The following is a 17,942-nucleotide window of genomic DNA, read 5'->3' as shown; positions in this document are numbered from 1 at the left end:
ATTCTCTGTGGTGAACACCAGTGCTAAGAAGCCGTTAGCTTCTTTGCAATACCTTAGCCTCCTTAATTGCTCCCTTTATTCCTTGGTAGTTCAGCAAACTCATCTATTCTTTCACAGGCTTCCTGGCTCTGATGTATTTAAATTTTAATTTATTACTTTCTTTATGGTGTATTATTGCCGGAGCATTAGCAGCTGCTATTCATACCTACATTATGCTTTTAGACATACATAAAAATAACATGCATCTCTTTCTTTGGGAGGGGACTTGTTAAAGGACGGTTACCTGTTCCGTAACTGGCGTTCTTCGAGATGTGTTGCTCAGGTATATTCCACAGTAGGTGTGCGTGCTCGCCATGTGCAGTGATGTCGGAAGTTTTTCCTTTAGCAGTACCCGTACTGGGGGAGCACCGCTGCGACCCCTAGAGTGGCGCCTCTGTATCGCGCTATAAGGGGAGCCGCACGCTCACCCCCACCCTCGGTTCCTTCTTACCAGACAACTCCGACAGAAGGGAAGGAGAGTGGGATGTGGAATACACCTGAGCAACACACCTCGACAGTTACCTGTTCCGTAACTGGCGTTCTTCCTTTCTTCGAGTGATTGCTCAGGTGTATTCCACAGTAGGTGACTCTAAGCTATGTCTGATGGAGGCGGGTAGGAGTTTAACGGTTTCCGGGACGCAGTACCGCTCTACCAAATCCGGCGATCGCATAATGCGACGGAAACGTGTGGACAGAGGACCACGTGGCAGCCCTACAGATATCCTGGATCGGGACGTGGGCTATATAGGCAGCCGACGAGGCCTGAGCTCTCGTTGAGTGTGCCCTGACGATCAGTGGTGGGGGAACCCTTGCCAGGTCATAGTACATGTGTATGCACGAGGTGATCCAGCGGGAAAGGCGCTGGGTGGAAATTGATTGCCCCCTCCTATGCTCGGCCAATGCAACGAACAGCTGCGAGGATTTCCGGAACAGCTTGGTCCGGTTCAGGTAGAAGGCCAGGAATGAGGAATGGGGTTTAGGACAGAGCACCAGGAGGAAAATGTCCTGTTCCATATGGAAGGTGGAGACCAAATTCGGGAGGAATGCAGGGTGTGGGCGAAGCTGGACCTTATCCTTGTGGAAGACTGTATATGGGGGTTCCGAGGTCAAGGCCCTGAGCTCCGAGACACGTCGGACTGACATGATAGCTACAAGGAATGCTACCTTCCATGACAGGTGAGACCAGGAACATGTGGCCACAAGTTCAAAGGGAGGTCCCGTGAGACGGGATAACACTAGGTTTAGGTCCCATTGCGGAACGGAGGACCTAGCATACGGCAACGAACAGTCCAGGCCTCTTAGAAAGTTGGAGGTCATAGTGTGAGAAAAGACCGATTGGCCCTGAACTGTCGGGTGGAAGGCCGATATGGCCGCCAAATGTACCCTGACAGAGGCGGGAGCTAGCCCTTGGGTCCTAAGGGACAGGAGGTAATCAAGGATAATCTGGAGCAGTGCTGACGATGGGGACGTTCCCCGCTCCGCCGCCCACCTAGAGAATCTGGACCACTTTGCCAGGTATGTCTGTCGCGTGGACGGCTTTCTACTTTCAGCAGGACTCGTCTGACATCCTCTGAGCACCTCCCCTCCTCCTCATCTAACCACTGAGCAACCACGCTGTCAGGTGGAGCGCAGCCAGGTTGGGATGGAGGAGGCGGCTTCCTTCCTGGGAGAGGAGGTCCAGACAAAGTGGTAGCCTCCGTGGGGGGGCCGCTAAGAGGTGCAGGAGGATCCCGTACTAGTGTTGTCGGGCCCAGTCCGGGGCTACGAAGATAACCCGCGTCCTGTCCATTTTACTTTTTGCAGGACCTTGCCAATCAGGGGGAAGGATGGGAAGGCATAGAAAAGCTGGCTTGATCACTGCAGAAGGAAGGCGTCCGAGATCGCCCCCTTCCCCACTCCTCCCTGGAGCAGAACTGGAGACCGCACCGGTTCTGGTCAGTTGCAAAGAGGTCGACCCGGGGAACTCCCCACTCTCGAAAGAGCTGGTGGGTGACCTCCGAGTGGAGCGACCACTCGTACTGGGTGGGAGAAAACCCTGCTGAGGCGATTGGTTTGCACATTGTGGATGCCGGGTAGGTGGAATGCTTGCAGGGAGATATCTTGGGCTATACAGAATTCCCATAGGCTCAGGGCTTCCAGGCAAAGGGTCGAGGAACAAATCCCGCCTTGCCTGTTGATGTAGTACATCGCAGCGGTGTTGTCCTTAAGGACTCTGACCACCTTACCGTGAAGGTGCATGCTGAAAGCTACGCACACCAACCGTATCGCCCTGAGCTCTCTGGCATTTATGTGGAGGGACAAATCTGAGGCTGACCATCTCCCTTGGCTTTGAATGTTCCCTATATGAGCTCCCCATCCCAGATCCGAGGCATCTGACACCAGGTCTAATGACGAGGAGGCTTCCCGGAAAGGGACCCCTCGTAGTATATGTTGCTCGTAAGGGACCACAGTTGTAGGGAGGCAACTACCTGGGGCGGTACCGTGATAACCTTGTCCAGCCCATCCCGGGCCTGGGAGTACTGAGAGGCTAGCCAGAGCTGGAGGGGTTTCATTCTGAGCCTGGCATGGTGGACCACTTACGTGCATGCTGCCATGTGCCCGAGGATTTGAAGGCATGCTCTTGCCATCGTCACGGGGAAGGCCGTGACCGAGGCGATGAGGCCTTTGAGGGTCTCGAACCTGCCAGGAGGGAGAGAGGCTGTGGCCCTTAAGGAGTCCAGCATCGCCCCTATGAATTCTTTGCGCTGAACTGGGACTAATGTAGATTTGTTCTCGTTCACTACTAGGCTGAGATCTCCGCATGTGGACAAGAGCAGCTCCACATGTGCCTGCATCTGGGACTGAGAGACGCCCTTGAGAAGCCAATTGTCCGGATATGGGAAGATCTGCGCCCCTTTCCGCTGGAGGTAGGCTGCTACCACCGCCATGCACTTGGTGAAAACCCTGGGTGCTGTGGATAGGCCAAAAGGGAGGACCGTGAACTGGCAGTGATCCTGCCCCACCAGGAACCGGAGGAAGCACCTGTGCCCTTCGAATATATGGATGTGGAAATATGTGTCCTGAATGTCCAGGGCCGCATACCAATCCCCGGGGACACCATGTGGAACTTGGAGTGGACCATAAACCGGTTGAGATCCCATAGGTCCAGGATGGGCCTGAGCCCCCGTTTTGTCTTTGGGATCAGGAAGTACCAGGAGTAGAAGCCTCTGCCCTGGCAGTCTACTGGTACTCTTTCCACCGTCCCCAAGTGGAGCAGATGCGCTACCTCCTGCCCTAGGAGGCGAGCATGCTCCAGGTCCTTGGGGCTCACCAGGGAGGGGGTGGCAAGGTGGGGGCGAAGTGAACTGCAACACGTAGCCCTTGGAAATGGTGTTGAGGACCCATTGGTCCGACGTTATACGGGACCACTCCACTCAGAAGGCAGACAATCGGCTGCAGAACACAAACTTTATTAATCAGGGGGGTTTCCCTGGCAACAGGCCTGGTGCCCCCCTGCAAATAGTCAAAAACACCTCTTTCCCTGCCTCTTGCCCTTAGAGGGCCTGGGCTGCGGGGCAGAGCGGGAATGACGCTGAGGCCGACACTGCTGGTCTCTCCGCCTCTTGGACAGGGGCTCGTATCTGCTCCGTGCAGGTGGAGCCGAAGTTTGCGGCCTGGGCTTGTCCTTAGCCGGCGAGACGTAGAGGCCCAAGGTTTGCAGAGAGGTACGGGAATCCTTCATCCCGTGCAAATGGACATCCATTTGGTCCGCAAACGACGCTCTCTCGTCAAAGGGCAGGTCCTGTATGAGGGACTGGGCCTCCACCGACAGCCTGGACAGGAGGAGCCAGGATGCCCTGAGCATGGAGATGGCGAAAGCCATCGAGCAGGCTGCTGTATCGGCCGCATCCGACACCGCCTGGAGGGTTGCTTTTGCCACTGCCGCCCCTTCCTCTACCAGAGCCTTGAAGTCCTTTTTGTCCCGCTCCGTGAGGAGAGGTTCAAACTTTGGTAGGGACCCCCATAAGTTAAAGTCATAACGGCTCAGTAAGGCCTGATGATTGGCCACCCTGAGCTGGAAGCTTGCCAAAGAATAAACTTTCCTGCCAAAAGTATCCAGTCTCCTGGCGTCTTTATCCTTGGGGGTGGGCACGGGTTGGCCATGTTGTTCTCAGTGGTTTACCGATTCCACCACCAGAGAGTTAGGTGCCGGGTGGGAATAGAGGTACTCATGGTTCTTAGCCAGCACAAAGTACTTCCTCTCCGCCTTTTTGGAAATGGGGGCGAAAGAAACAGGAGTTTGCCACAAGGTAGTGGAAATGGTGGCTACTCCCTGGTGGAGGGACAGGGCCACACGGCCCAGTGCCGACGACAACAGCACATTGAAAAGGGAGTCAGATGGGCCCTCCATCTCCTCAGCCTGGAGCTGGAGGTTGGACGCCACCCTCTTAAGGAGGTCTTGATGTGCCTTGAAGTCCTCCTGTGGAACAGGCGGCGGTGCCGTAATGGCATCATCCGGTGCTGGAGAGGAGGCCAGTGCGGAGCCGAGAATCTTGGGCGGTACCGGGGGGTCAGTTCCCAGGTAGGAGTCCGGGCGTGGGGCTGCCGACTTGGGACCTGTGGATTTGTCCCTTTGCTGAGAAGGGGAGGCCGAAGGAGCCTGGGATGCTCCAGCCACCGAGCGGGTTCCTGTCTGGGCGGGCTTCTGCGGCCACAGTGCCCCTTGCCACTGACCGATTTGGGGGCCCGGTGGTGCCATGTGTTCCAGCTGAGCCGCACGACCTGGTGATGGGTGGCTGGGGGCCAATGCTGAGGTCATCGTCGAGCACACGGTCTCATAGGAGCGGCAAGAGTGACAGTGCCTATGACGGTGCCTTCCGCGTGACCGGGACCTCGATGCCGAGGAGCAGTAACCATCGGAAGTGCTGCTCCAGTATTCGTCCCAGCACCAGGAGATACGATGTTCTGGTGCCATTGAATTGAGAGAGGAGTCCTGAGTGCGATGCCTGGAAGAGCGGGAACTCGAGTGGGAGCATCGACAGCATTGGGACCCGTCTGTGGTAGCTGCGATGTGAGGAAGAGCATCTGCGGCGCCTGTCACGGTGCCTGCACCCATTGCTGTGCGGTGTGGAGGGGCCTTGAGATTCCTGTTCGAGCGGCAAGCCAGTCAACTTGACTGGTGTAGAGGGCTGGCGTGAGCCACAAGATGACCGCATCGAACGAGGTAAGGAGCGGTTCTCGGAGCAGGAGCTGCGCCGTGCTGGGGAGGTCTGATGAGCGCCCAGTGGCGGCTTGCCTTAGGACTAAGGGCCTGCTACCGGCGGTGCACTGGGTATCGGTAAGCTCAAGGTGTCTCACACAGCCTGTGCAGCCTCCGGCGTCGACAGCATCCTCCCTGCAGGGGAGGCATGCACGGACGGAGCCGGGCTGCTCCGCTCAACACGAGTCGGAGGCCTAGGGCCCAGGGGGGATTGAGAGCTGCCTGGCTCAGGACCAGCCTCACCCCTCTCCTTTTCTCGTGCTGCTGTGCGGAAGTCTTCCCTTGCTTCTTGGAAGGGGAGCAGTGTGGCTAGTAGAGGGGACTTTGCTATGTGCCGAAGATGTGGTGCCAGGCGCCGATTCTGCTCGGCGCGCCGGGGTAGGGGGCCAGCGCCGATTCCATCCGGCGAGCACGAAGCCTGATGTGCCTCTCCTTCTTAGTCTGTGGCTTGAATGATCTACAGATCTTGCAGCGCGCGCTCACTCACATGAGTTTCGCCCAAGCAGCAGAGACACTCAGCATGCAGATCACTTCTAGGCATAGAACGGCGACAGGAGTTGCACAACTTGAAGACTGGGGCATGGGGTATGCCCCGAGCCCACTCTAACTACTTGAAAACTACGAAAGTAACTGTACCACTAAGGTCAACTAGAGAAGCTGCAGCAAGGCTGGAGCACTACGTTCTAACTACCTTCACCGGCAGCAAGAAGGAACTGAGGGTGGGGGGAGCGCACGGCTCCCGTTATAGCATGATATAGAGGTGCCACTCCAGGGGTTGCAGCGGTGCTCCCCCAGTACGGGTACTGCTAAGGGAAAAACTTCCAACACCGGTGCACATGGCGAGCACGCACACCTACTGTGGAATACACATGAGCAATCACTCGAAGACCTGTAACTGTTTGTCCAGAATCTTGTCTTTTAAAGGGGTGAGGGAGGGAGGGAGGAAGAGGAAGGAGAGATGCTCCTTTTGCATTATAGAATAAAATTGTTAATAAAGTAACAGTATATGAATGAAAAGTGTATACCATCTTCATCATGCTCATCATGTTGTCCTTCTGCTTCAGCATTTTCTTCTCCATGTTCTTCTTGTTCATCATGGTGGTCTTCCTCTCCAGCGACTCCCTCAACCACTTCAACCTGGAAAATGCTTTTTATTTTTATGCTGTAACATGTATATTTATCTTAGTTCTGTTCAAGTACAAGCTGTCTGCTTTTTCCAGAATTTTGTTCTGGGAATCATAGTGTAAAGTGACAATTCTGTTTCCTGCAGCAATACCAATATAAACTGAGCATACAATTCTGGTAGAGGTGAGGAGGAAGAGGAGGAGGAAGGCATTTATTTGCACTAGTTTGTGTGGCAGCTCATTTGACAGTTCACAAATGAAGTGTTATGGAACAGACAAGGCACCCAAAAAGTTGCCTTGGACATCAGAACCTAATACTGAAAGGGAAATGTTGGCCACGAACACCAGGATTAACATTCTTTCTGATTTTTTTTTTTTTTAAATATCATCCACCTAGAAAACTACAAAAGATCTTATCCAAAGGAAAACATCTCTTGGTGGACCTATGCTCTGAAATCTACCATATGTTAACGGATTTTTATAACCAAATATCACCCAACACACTTGTAACATGCAGCGTGTAAAGGACTGCGTGTTACTTTAACAGTGTTCTGAATCATGTTCTAGTTTTGCAAAATTCAAACTTTTAAGAACATGTCTACAACACCATTCAGTCCAATGCTATTTCTGAAGCAAGACTGAACCATGTTGTAATCATGTCAGGCACTACTGTCTTGTAACGCAGACCTTCACCACACTTCTTTCCTGTGTACAGGTCTGTTGCATCTTACGTGCATCCACATGTGCGATTTCAGCTTTACGCGGTTGGCAAAAACAGAGAAAAATAACAATTTAAATAAATACTGTTTCTGTAGTGCGGGCGATTCCACCCGCCATTCAACTCAATGTAATTTTGACTATACGCGGTTTTCGCTTTACGCGCTAACCACGGAACGGAACCCCCGCGTAAGATGAGACAGACCTGTATAGCAGACCTTACTTGCAGCATTCCTGGAGGCCACTGCAGTCTCAATACCATGTATATGCTTAAGTACTGAATTCATGGCTTCCTAGCTCAGAGGTGAGTGCCACTGATTATTATTCACTGATATTTAAACAGCAAAATGCACATTATGTATCAAATTGAGAAAAATTAAGAAAATAACCTCTTCCACATCTGCTGATACAATATCATCTTGCTCTTCATCTCTGCCACGAACTGGCTGTGACTGGCTGATCCGTCTCTGCTGAGGATTCCTTATAATGTAGGAGGACTGAGACTGACTGGAACTACAATAAAATAGAAACGTAAGTAAACTGCTGCAACAGAAAAAATTACAGTATAAATATTTTTAACAAAGTAGTAGTCATTCACTTCCCTTCTCACAACAACAGAGCTAATCTATAAATCTAGTGGAAGTGTGAGGATGGAAGAACAAAGAAACTTCCTTAGATTTACTATCAAATTAGAAGGACCAGCTTTTTCCTTTCCTTTTTTTCCAAATGAGGAAAAACCTTTCAAATTAGACTAAAATGGAGTGAGATTGTCACTTACTCAGCACATGTTCACCTTTCCACAAACACACCCAAACAGCAGGAATTAATTAGTGTGTTCATGCATGTGAGGGGAAGGACTAGTCAGTGAAGAAAGGAAAGTACTATGGGAACTGGCAAATTGCTGCTTTTACCCAGCCATTAGCACTTCTCCAGTACTGCTGAACACTAGCATTTTTTCTACTTATCTTCTGGCTAAAGTTACTTAATCCAGTGTGTCTCTCTCTGTGATTGAGCTTCAATATCATTACCCCTTACTGCACTAGGGCTGGAATCAGACTGTCTTCATCTCTCTGTTTCCAATATGGTCAGAGATTTGCTCTCATGCTCACTGAGGGTCTCCAGCAGCAGTTGCATTTCTCTAGACCAGTGGTTCTTAACCTGGGGTGCGTGCACCCCCTGGGGGCACGAGATGCCCTTTCTGGGGGGTGAGAGACATGCCAGATTTTTTTAGAAGGTAAATCATCGAAAACACATTTTAAGCACAGGCACATAAATACAACTACCTTGTTTCATCAAACCTATGTATTTATTAACATTATACAAAAGAATTCTCTCTCTTATTCTATAGTTATGATATATCTAGGTTTAAAGAACTAACCTACTTCAACGATTTTTGATAAGGGGTGCGAGAAGGTATTTTGAGAACCAAAGAGGTACAGGTGGCAGTAAAGGTTAAGAACCACTGCTCTAGACTCAGCCAAACAACACCAGATTACCCTCAGAACAACTGATTATGTTCCTGCCTCCCACGCATTGTAAAAAGCATCCTGTATTCACACACTGACAGGTCCAGATGCAAAGCACACAGACCTGTTATTCTTTTATTATGTTCTGGTGGATGCTGCCACACAATTTTTTGTGATTTATACACTCCTGGCCAAGTATTCTGGCAACATTTTATTTGTAATATGGAGCATTTACATTCTGCTACTAAATATATAAAATTATTCTTTAAAGGACATTCCAAAACCATATTTTAGCAAGCACACAACGAGATGAATAGAATAATTAGTTAACTTTACCTGCTAGACTGATCAGATGATGGTCTTGGTGGTAGAGGCTCCACAGAGAATAGTTCTTCACTGCCTTGCATGGCATCTATACTAGTGCTAGCAAGAGTAAATGGTGCAGTAGGACGCGCAATACCCATCCTGACTGGAATAATTAGGGATTCCGCTACATTACACAACTCCTCCACAGCATAGGGTAACAATGCTTGGAATACACGTTTACATTTTCCAATTGGTTGTGGAATAAAGTTGCTAGAAAAAAAAATTGTGGAAAGAAGAATCAAATAAGTCGTCTTTTGAAAAGTGTTTATAAGATATATATGGGTAAAAATTATTAACCAATGACAGAATACGAGACAATATATGTGTAATGCATTCTCAAAACAAAAAACAAAACACTCAGTTACATGACAAGCGAAGATACAGAAACTGCAATAATTTATGATGATGTTGGTCAAAAGAGGGTTAGAATTAGAGCTACTGGGGGAACCATCCTGCAAAGTTTTCAGAGATTTCCAAACTATTCCTGTTCTGCAGCAGGACAAACAAACAAACAAAAAACAACAGACACTCTCACACCTCTCCCAGAACAGCCAACAACATGGGGATTAAGGCATTAACATGGGATGAAAGATGCCCAGGTTCAAACCCCTGCTCTGCCAGTCTCCGACATCCCAAGTCAGTGTCCTAACCATCAGCCAATAGCTATTCTGAGGTGTGGGGTCTCAGTCTTTTCTGTTGGAATAGTTCTGCTTTGTAGACATTTCCATTGGAGCAGGTAACTTGAACCTAAGTCTCCCATGTCCCAGATGATCACCCAATCTCTGAATATTCTGGGGTGGGTGAGCCTGCCAGCCTCCCTCCCTCCACCAACAAAAAGTTTGCTTTAGCTTTTATCGGCATTTATTGAGAAATTCTCAACTAGTTCTAGTTCGACTACTTCTTGTTAATGCCTCAAAAATGAGGCAGCACATACAAGTGAACTGTTGACAGAACAAAGTTGGTCAAGGCAGTACATTTTGTATAAAAAACAGAACCCATTCAACATTAAAATTTAAGGTTCCTTTTATATCTTAACTAAAGTAAGTTCAGCACGCAATTTATAAAAGCTGAGGTCCAATGCAGCACTGTGTGTGTAGGGCCATGCGTGATGTAAACTTCGCAGTTCCACCAACACACCTCATTTTTGACCTGTGACACCTGACATTATAAGTCTGGAGACACTACAAGAAACTGCCAATTGTGCTGAACTGTGTGACTATGTTATGTATGTTGTAGTAGCTGTGTTGGTCCCAGGATATTAGAGAGACAAGGTGGGAGAGGTAATATCTTTTACTGGACCAGCTTCTATGGGTGAAAGACAAACTTTCGAGCTACACAGAGCTCTTGTTCAGGTCTGTGTAACTTGAAAGCTTGAAAGAGAAGTTGGTCCAATAAAAGATATTACCTCACCCACCTTCTCTTCAAGTATGCTATGGGAAAAGAGAGACTAAAATAAGAGTCAAACCATTCCTTTTTATATGGAACTTAAGTATCATTTGAATCCAGATCTCCAGAGGTAAAAGGTTAGTTTCAGAAGCCTTATGCATCACCTATCCCCACAAAACCATTTTAGTGTTTTCCTTATTAAATGACCAACACCAGTTCATACACATCCATTTATGTAATAAGTAAAACACAACCCTTACTTTTTCTTTTTGGATGAAGCCATTTCCACACTAAGAATAACAAAAACTCTTGCCACAGAACGCAGAAATCTCATTGTAACTGCAATAGCTTCTTCTCTGCGCCCTGGAGTGTATTTATTTTGTAGCTCCTTTACAAGAGTACCCAGCAAAGTATCTAAAAGCTATGGAAACAACATTATAATGTATTATTTATGTGGTAAGAAATCACACTAGAAATGCTTAATGCATTTTGTTTCAAGTGTCTAAATTAAAGATTCACAGAAAACTGGTATCTAAAAAATGTGCTAGTTCCTTAATGTAAAAAAAAAAAAAAAAAGGCACATTTACTAGATCACGTAAGAGCAGAATTGGGTGGAGAATCCCGTGCCTTGTATTTAAAACTGAATTAAAATCCAACTCAAACTTATCAATATCTCCTGGATATTACATGATGTACAAAATTAATTTAAAACATGGCTAAGAGCGCTTACCAAAATGTCTGCTGTGCACTTGACAATAAGGCAATGTGTAAAACAGTCCAACCGAATTGTACCACTTTGCTGATTAAGGTAAACTTGTTCTTCAGGCAAAAGATGACCTATCCTACTGCTTGCACTAAGACTTGGAAAAAACAAAGCAAAATGAAAAAAATTTATATAAGTTGACAGATCTCAAAAACAACAGTTTAAAAAAAATTTAAATAATATTTGCAAATACACACGGGTCTTTATTCTCCTGGGAGCCAAACATGATCATAGATTTCAGCGCATTCCAGTCTTGTAAAACACGTTCCAAAGCAAGCTGAGCAAATCGTGGAGGTTCTAAATCGTGATCAGGCATATCAGAATCTAAAGAGAAAACAAGGCCAGAGTGGCATGTGAGAAAGGTAGTGAAATGCAGAGACCTACATTGTCGTCTTTTCATTGAAAAAAAGGCTTACCTTCAGGATTTGCAGTTTTACGATTACGATCTTCCCTAATTCTAGGTGGCCTGTACTGGCAGTGTTCTACAGTTTGCCTGGCAACTGTCTGTACTAAGAATAATAGAAGATGTTCCCCCCTGTAATGCAGAATACATTAGTAAGAAAAATATTTAAAAACAAGCCTGTCACATATATTATTCCTTCCACATTCCCCACCCCAAGTCACTACAAATACAAACTTACCTGCTATTTGGCATTGTGACCAGATTTGTAGTGGTAAGCAGTCTGTAAAGAAGATCAAGACGAGCAGACTTCTGTCCTGCAATTAATGTTTTACACTTGCATTTTTCCCAGCAATCACAGTAGGCTGTTGGGGATGTTCGCTTGAGCCTGAAACAAATAAAAATCTTTAACATCACTGTTCAGAAATTCATTTTTAAAATATTTACTGAAAGGGACTTTTGAATTTATTTTTTTAAAATTAATTTCATTTTCTACTACAAACTTTTTAAAACAGTAGTAAACAAACAAAACAATCATTTAAGAGAAAAAAATTACAATTCCTAAATAACTCAACTTCAGTTTATTGGTGTTCTATTCTACTATTGATTTAGCGTGACATTTTCACTATACAGCTTTTCACATTTCAGATAGGTTGTTGTTTTTTTTTAAATAAAGTAAAAGGGGTCTCCAAAGCATCAAAAAGTTTAACGGAAATCCTTTTTTCCTACTGAAGAAAAACCAAAGATTCTTAAAAAATTACAAGCACATCTTTGTAGGTATAAGCTGTTAACTTGTTAGTTTATAGATGTTTGATATTAATGCAGCTGAGCTTAAGCTGTTTAATCAAGTTACCTAGACTGTAGCTTCAAATTTGTAGCAATCAAATATTTTGGATGTATATTTGGTTTCTAGCTCATTTATCCCTTGCTCAGGGCTAGTTTTTAGGGGGAACATACATTAAATTTGTTTTGATGCTTCATAGCTTTGGTTCACATTTTATTCCTATATAAGCAAACTTTTGAGGTTGTGGTTGAATATGCTAACCATTTACTCTGTATACCACTGCCTCCAGTCAAATAGCAGAAAGACTAACAACATTTATGGATATAAAAAAAATTATGGATAGAGACTGGTTCATATTAAGTTAAATTTTAATCGTTTATTAATTTGCAAGTATTTTGTACCATAAACTAATGAATATGAAGCAACAACTAATCAGAAGTGAAAGCAGTTAGTGAATGGAACCAATTAAGACATCAGTTTGACTGTAAGATAGTGAACTCAGTGTGTACTTACTTGCAATCATGACCTTTGTGACAAACCCGTGCACATTCTGTGCAACAACAAAGAGATTCCAGTAAGCCACATGTTCGGCATTCAAAAATATCCTAAAATGAAAAAACCCACCATTTTATAAACATGAAGTTATATGCATAATTTTCCCCTCACAACGGATATGTAGTATCAATATTCACATATTATAATAATTCAATACAATATCAAAAATTTAGGGCTGTAAGATTTCAAAAATTCATCTGGTCCACCTCCATTTTCTACAATGATACAGGATTAAGTATATTACAGTATACTTAAATACAGTAAAAGATGTTTTATCTGGCATGTTGGAGGAATGGGGGCGTGCCAGTAAGTGAAAAATGACAGTTAACTAAGAGTGAGGGAGTTTGGGTGCAGGACGGGGCTCGGGGAAATGGGCTGGGGCCTGGGAGGAGGTACTGGGTGCCGGATCCGTGCGGGGCATGGTGAGAGGCACTCACCTTCGGTGGCTCCCAGCAAGCGGCGACCTGTCCCGGCTGCTCCTAGGCAAAGGCAGGCAGGCGGCTCCGTGCGCTGCCTCCGCCCACAGGCTCCACCCCCACAGCTCCCATTGGCCATGGTTCCCAGCCAATGGGAGCTGCGGAGCTAGCACTAGGGGCAGGGGCAGCACGCAGAGCTGCCTGCCGCACCTCTGCCTAGGAGCAGCCGAGACAGGTCACTGCTTGCAGGGAGCCACCCAAGGTGAGCACTCCCCAGATCCGGCACCCAGAACCCGCTCCTGCGCCCCAACCTACTGCCCTGAGGCCCCTCCCGCACCCACACCCCCTCCCGCATCTCACCCCCCGCCAGACTATAAACCCCCTGACTATAAACCAGAATGTCAATGAAGATCAGAAATAGATGAAGACTACTATAGCACAACTCCAAACTGTTAAAATGAATTAATAGATTAAGTTCATATATACAAGAATAGGGCCAGTGGTGTTCATTAACATTAACACTAAGTACAGACAATGCATAATTGAAACATTCCCATTTAAACTTATTAAAAAAGTGTTTAACTTACCTGATTAATGTGCTCTGCTCCAGTCCATGTAAAGCTGCATGTATCATTACAACATAGAACATATAAAGGAGAATCATCTGGGTTTGTGCCAGATGGGCAAACCATTCCCATGAACACATCTTCCTCCTTTTCACTAGAAGTTGCCTCAGCTAGAAAAATTCAAGTATAAGTGTTTTAAAGCCAAGTTTTTCATGGTAAAAATCAATTTTAAAAGAGTTATAAATGATAAAATGCTCTCAATAATATTTAGAAGACTTCTTCCCCAACACACTATAGGTCTTCCCTGCAAAGAACACCTGCAGATAACTACGATAGGAAGTTAAACAGGTGCCTAAGTCTTTTCAGGAATAGGACCTAAATATGTGTACAGTTACATCAGATATTGTATTCCAAACAAGAAAGAATAAACTTTAGTAGTGGATCAAGTGATCCATTTATATTACAGGAGTACTGTGACGTTTAATCATTTAGCATTTTGAAAATACTATCTTAATTCATTAGTGTTTGTAAAGCAACAGATCCTTGAATGAAAGGCCTGGTATAGAGCAAAGTAGTGATATTAACAAAATTCTATTGCTACTATTAATACACATATTAGTACATGTTCTCAAATAGCAAATTATCCATGACACAGGCACCATATATTGGGAGGGAGTAAATTCTGGATACCAGAATTTACTCAAACATATGCAATTTTACATAAAAGAATGTTTGTTAGTTATACATTCAATTACTGTCTTTGTATGTATGCCAAAACCAAAATTTAAAAAAGGAAACAGCTCAGTATGCATAAAACATATTTGAAACTCATTTACCTTTGGCAATTTTCTGTGCAGTTTCCAGAATGGTAATTGCAGCAGGGTACGCTCTGCCACTAACAGCAGACATAAACGGTGTCATACCTCTTGCATCTCTAGTAAACAAATTTGTAAAGTTATTACCAAATAAGTTGAAAAATGCTGAACTTGTAGTTGCAATAGAAAGCTATGAAATAGGCCAACATAACCCTATATAAACAGGAATTAGTCTGGATAAGTGGGGCTGCTGAATATTGGTACATATAAAGTAATAACCAAAAATAATTTGTTTTGTGTAACAAAACTGGAAAGATTAAAAAATGAAGTTAGTATAGTGCATACACTAAGGAAAAGCAAGGAGTTGGTAATTTAATAATTTACCATATATTTAAAACTTTGTCATGTTGATTAACGGGAGAAACTCAACTAATTAAGTGTCATTTTTTTTACTGTAATAATATAAACAGTCTTTCTTCAGAAAAGAATTCAAATGTTTGACTCCTTATAATTTTTGCTTCAGTCCTCTTTGGCATCTTATAGCAAAGCTTTATTGCACAAAGGGCAATATGTCAAAGCTCCAGAGTTTCCTGACACTTAAGGAGTGTCCCTTTGTTTCTTAATTCCTCCTAGTATGAACAGTATATCAATTTTATCAATCTCGTCAATTGTGAAAATTTAGTTAATTTCAAAGCCTTGTCTTCTCCAAAGATATTAGTTGGATTCCATATAATCTTTTTTCACAAAGAATCTCTAGACCTGGTGTCGATTTCTTATGATATACCCTTCTCCAATACAGCATTACCACAGTGTAAGTGCCTAGATTAAATATCCTCAAAGGGATTACTTGAGAAGTAAATTACTTTGTAATCCATGTATCTGTGTGCACACGCACTCTTGCAGACATTCTGCAGTAATTCTAGTTTAATATACTGCTTCCTATTTAAAATTTGCCTACATATTGAAGACATTTTCACCAAGATGTTCATGAGTAAGTTTCAGCTCATGTATCATCTTCAGGGGACATTTGTTTTAAACAATGGTGGCACTTTTCATTTCAAAACCCTTACTTGGCTGATAGTAGTTCTCGAAGATAAGGTTGTAAAACGACACTATCACATAACAATTTCAGTATAAAATGAGCATTTGCCTTCCGATCCTTTGATTCCACTACAGACGGTTCAGTAGAAGGACCTGCAATCAGAAAAAAATACTTCTGTGGAAACAATCCCCAAAGTGGGTCCCTCTTACAGTCGGTCATTTAATAAAAGTAATGTCATCAAAAAGAGAGACAGCTGTATAAAGGTTATAATCAATCACCACCTTGACTATGACAGTCTTGGCAGTTTCAGCAACACATTATGCATTTCACTGTATATAAAGGATTGAATGTTTGAGAATATGAAATGTTATTAGCTGAAACAGATAGTAAGCACAATTTCATATTACTACTGACATTTTTACATGCACAACATTTGCAGGTAAATAAAAGTTTGTGATATTCTACTGAGCTGTGCTTTACATAAAAATAAGTTTAAGAATAGTGATAAAATGCTGCTTCAAGCCAAAGCTATCTGTATTTACAAAGGAGCTGCAGTTGGCATACACAAAAACCTATCAAAAGGTAGCTTTTGTGATTCCCTCCCTCCCCCCGCCGCCCAAGCATATCCAGATAAAGAGCAGGTTCTCACCTGGTATGGTGGAGGTGCTAGGTCCTGGGCCAGTGCCAGTCGCTGCTGTGGTAAGAGATCCCACAGCGGGGGCCAGGATAAAATCAATGTCACCATCTTTCAGTAAACAGAACAGCAGGGATATTTTTTATATATTGATGTACATCCTAACAACAAGCTTTTTCTGCAATATTCTAGCGACACTATACACCTGTTTATATTTAACTGACACTTTGCACTTAGCAAAAAGTCATGTAATTAGACTGACATCAATATAGCCAACATTATAGCAAATACTTTTTAAAAGTTTGGCAACAGCATTTTAAACAAATTTTGTTTATTGTACCAGTTTGAAGAAGTGCTTTTAAATTCTAAATCACTGCTTCCATACAAAAAGTACATCTGATTACTCCATTACTAACAATACTTACTCTTCAGGACATTTAACATTTCAGTCTCTGAAGGTGAATTTAAAATTTAGTGTCTAAGTCATTAGTTTGTTGCTTTTTTAATCATGTCTAGTTTTACACTCATATCAATTGATACATTAGCAATCTTACCAGGATCCATTGCAGGAGGATCAGGAACCCAGCTGGGAGGAGCTATTGGTGGAGAAACTGGGTCCTGGTGATCACTAGATGAAGCTCCAGCTTCATGTCTACCCAATCCAGCTGCTCGCAAGGATCTTCTCATCATCTCCCTTAATCTCAAACTGAATACAAACCAAACAGAACAAATTCACTTCCACGTTGATTTATAATTAGGTAATATACTTAAAGAAAAACTTTTGTAGTTAAAGGCAACCCAAACTTCTTTTATTCCTATAATTGTCTTAGGGCTTGGCTACACTGGAGAGTTGCAGCGCTGGTGGAGGCTTTACAGCGCTGCAACTTAGTCACCGTCCACACTTGCAAGGCACATACAGCGCTGCATCTCCCTGGCTGCAGCGCTGGCTGTACTCCTGCTCTGCCTCGGGTATAACTATTGCAGCGCTGGTGATGCAGCGCTGGAGTGCAAGTGTAAACAGTGATTAATCTTACTACGCTGTAACTGACCTCCCGAATTTTCCCATAATGCTTTTAACTAAATTACTCTCTTTGTTTTGTTATGATGCCTCTCTTTGTTTTGTTGTGAACTCGGGGCTCTGGGAGCTGCTTATCTAAAAAACAAACACAGCTACTGTTTGCTGTGAATGAGGCAGGCAGGGGGATGAATGTCTACAGCTAGTGTTTGCTTGAGGAGAGAAACAGCATGGCGGGGGGGGAGTCCGTAGGAGCAGCTGCTTATCTGGTCTGCAGGCTATTTGCATTTAAGAGTGAATGAGGGGTCGAGGAAATGGTCAAATTTTGCAAGGCAGGGAGCTGACACAGCATTTGCAAGGCAGGCTTTGCAAGGCAGGGAGCTGACACACAGTGTCAGCTCCAAAAATCCACTCTCTCTCTCTCCCCCGCTCCCTGTCAGACTCCACCCCACCCCCCTCTTTTGAAAAGCACGTTGCAGCCACTTGAACGCTGGGATAGCTGCCCATAATGCACCACTCCCAACAGCGCTGCAAATGCTGCAAATGTGGCCACATTAGCGCTGGTAGCTGTCAGTGTGGCCACACACCAGCGCTTTCCCTGCACAGCTGTATGAA

At 44.7% G+C, this 17,942-nt stretch overlaps 1 protein-coding gene across 3 annotated transcripts in view; it reads right to left on the bottom strand.

The window, feature by feature from the left end:
- Positions 1 to 17,942, bottom strand: part of UBR5 (ubiquitin protein ligase E3 component n-recognin 5) — a 147,711-nt gene that overhangs the window by 38,612 nt on the left and 91,157 nt on the right. For all 3 annotated transcript variants that reach the window (XM_045006898.1, XM_045006897.1, XM_045006899.1), the window contains 14 exons: positions 16,867 to 17,018; positions 16,328 to 16,423; positions 15,707 to 15,830; positions 14,658 to 14,755; positions 13,843 to 13,991; positions 12,798 to 12,889; positions 11,742 to 11,888; positions 11,517 to 11,635; positions 11,298 to 11,424; positions 11,068 to 11,197; positions 10,598 to 10,758; positions 8,922 to 9,161; positions 7,509 to 7,632; positions 6,304 to 6,415 (listed from right to left, as the gene is read on the bottom strand). In XM_045006898.1, the coding sequence (XP_044862833.1) occupies positions 6,304 to 6,415; positions 7,509 to 7,632; positions 8,922 to 9,161; positions 10,598 to 10,758; positions 11,068 to 11,197; positions 11,298 to 11,424; positions 11,517 to 11,635; positions 11,742 to 11,888; positions 12,798 to 12,889; positions 13,843 to 13,991; positions 14,658 to 14,755; positions 15,707 to 15,830; positions 16,328 to 16,423; positions 16,867 to 17,018 (1,871 nt within the window). The remainder of the gene's footprint in view (positions 1 to 6,303; positions 6,416 to 7,508; positions 7,633 to 8,921; positions 9,162 to 10,597; positions 10,759 to 11,067; positions 11,198 to 11,297; positions 11,425 to 11,516; positions 11,636 to 11,741; positions 11,889 to 12,797; positions 12,890 to 13,842; positions 13,992 to 14,657; positions 14,756 to 15,706; positions 15,831 to 16,327; positions 16,424 to 16,866; positions 17,019 to 17,942) is intronic.

This window comes from Mauremys mutica, chromosome 2 (genome assembly GCF_020497125.1).
Source record: "Mauremys mutica isolate MM-2020 ecotype Southern chromosome 2, ASM2049712v1, whole genome shotgun sequence".
Taxonomy (NCBI): Eukaryota; Metazoa; Chordata; order Testudines; family Geoemydidae; genus Mauremys; species Mauremys mutica.
Note: the sequence above shows the minus strand (reverse complement) of the source record. Positions and strands in the feature narration are given on the sequence as shown.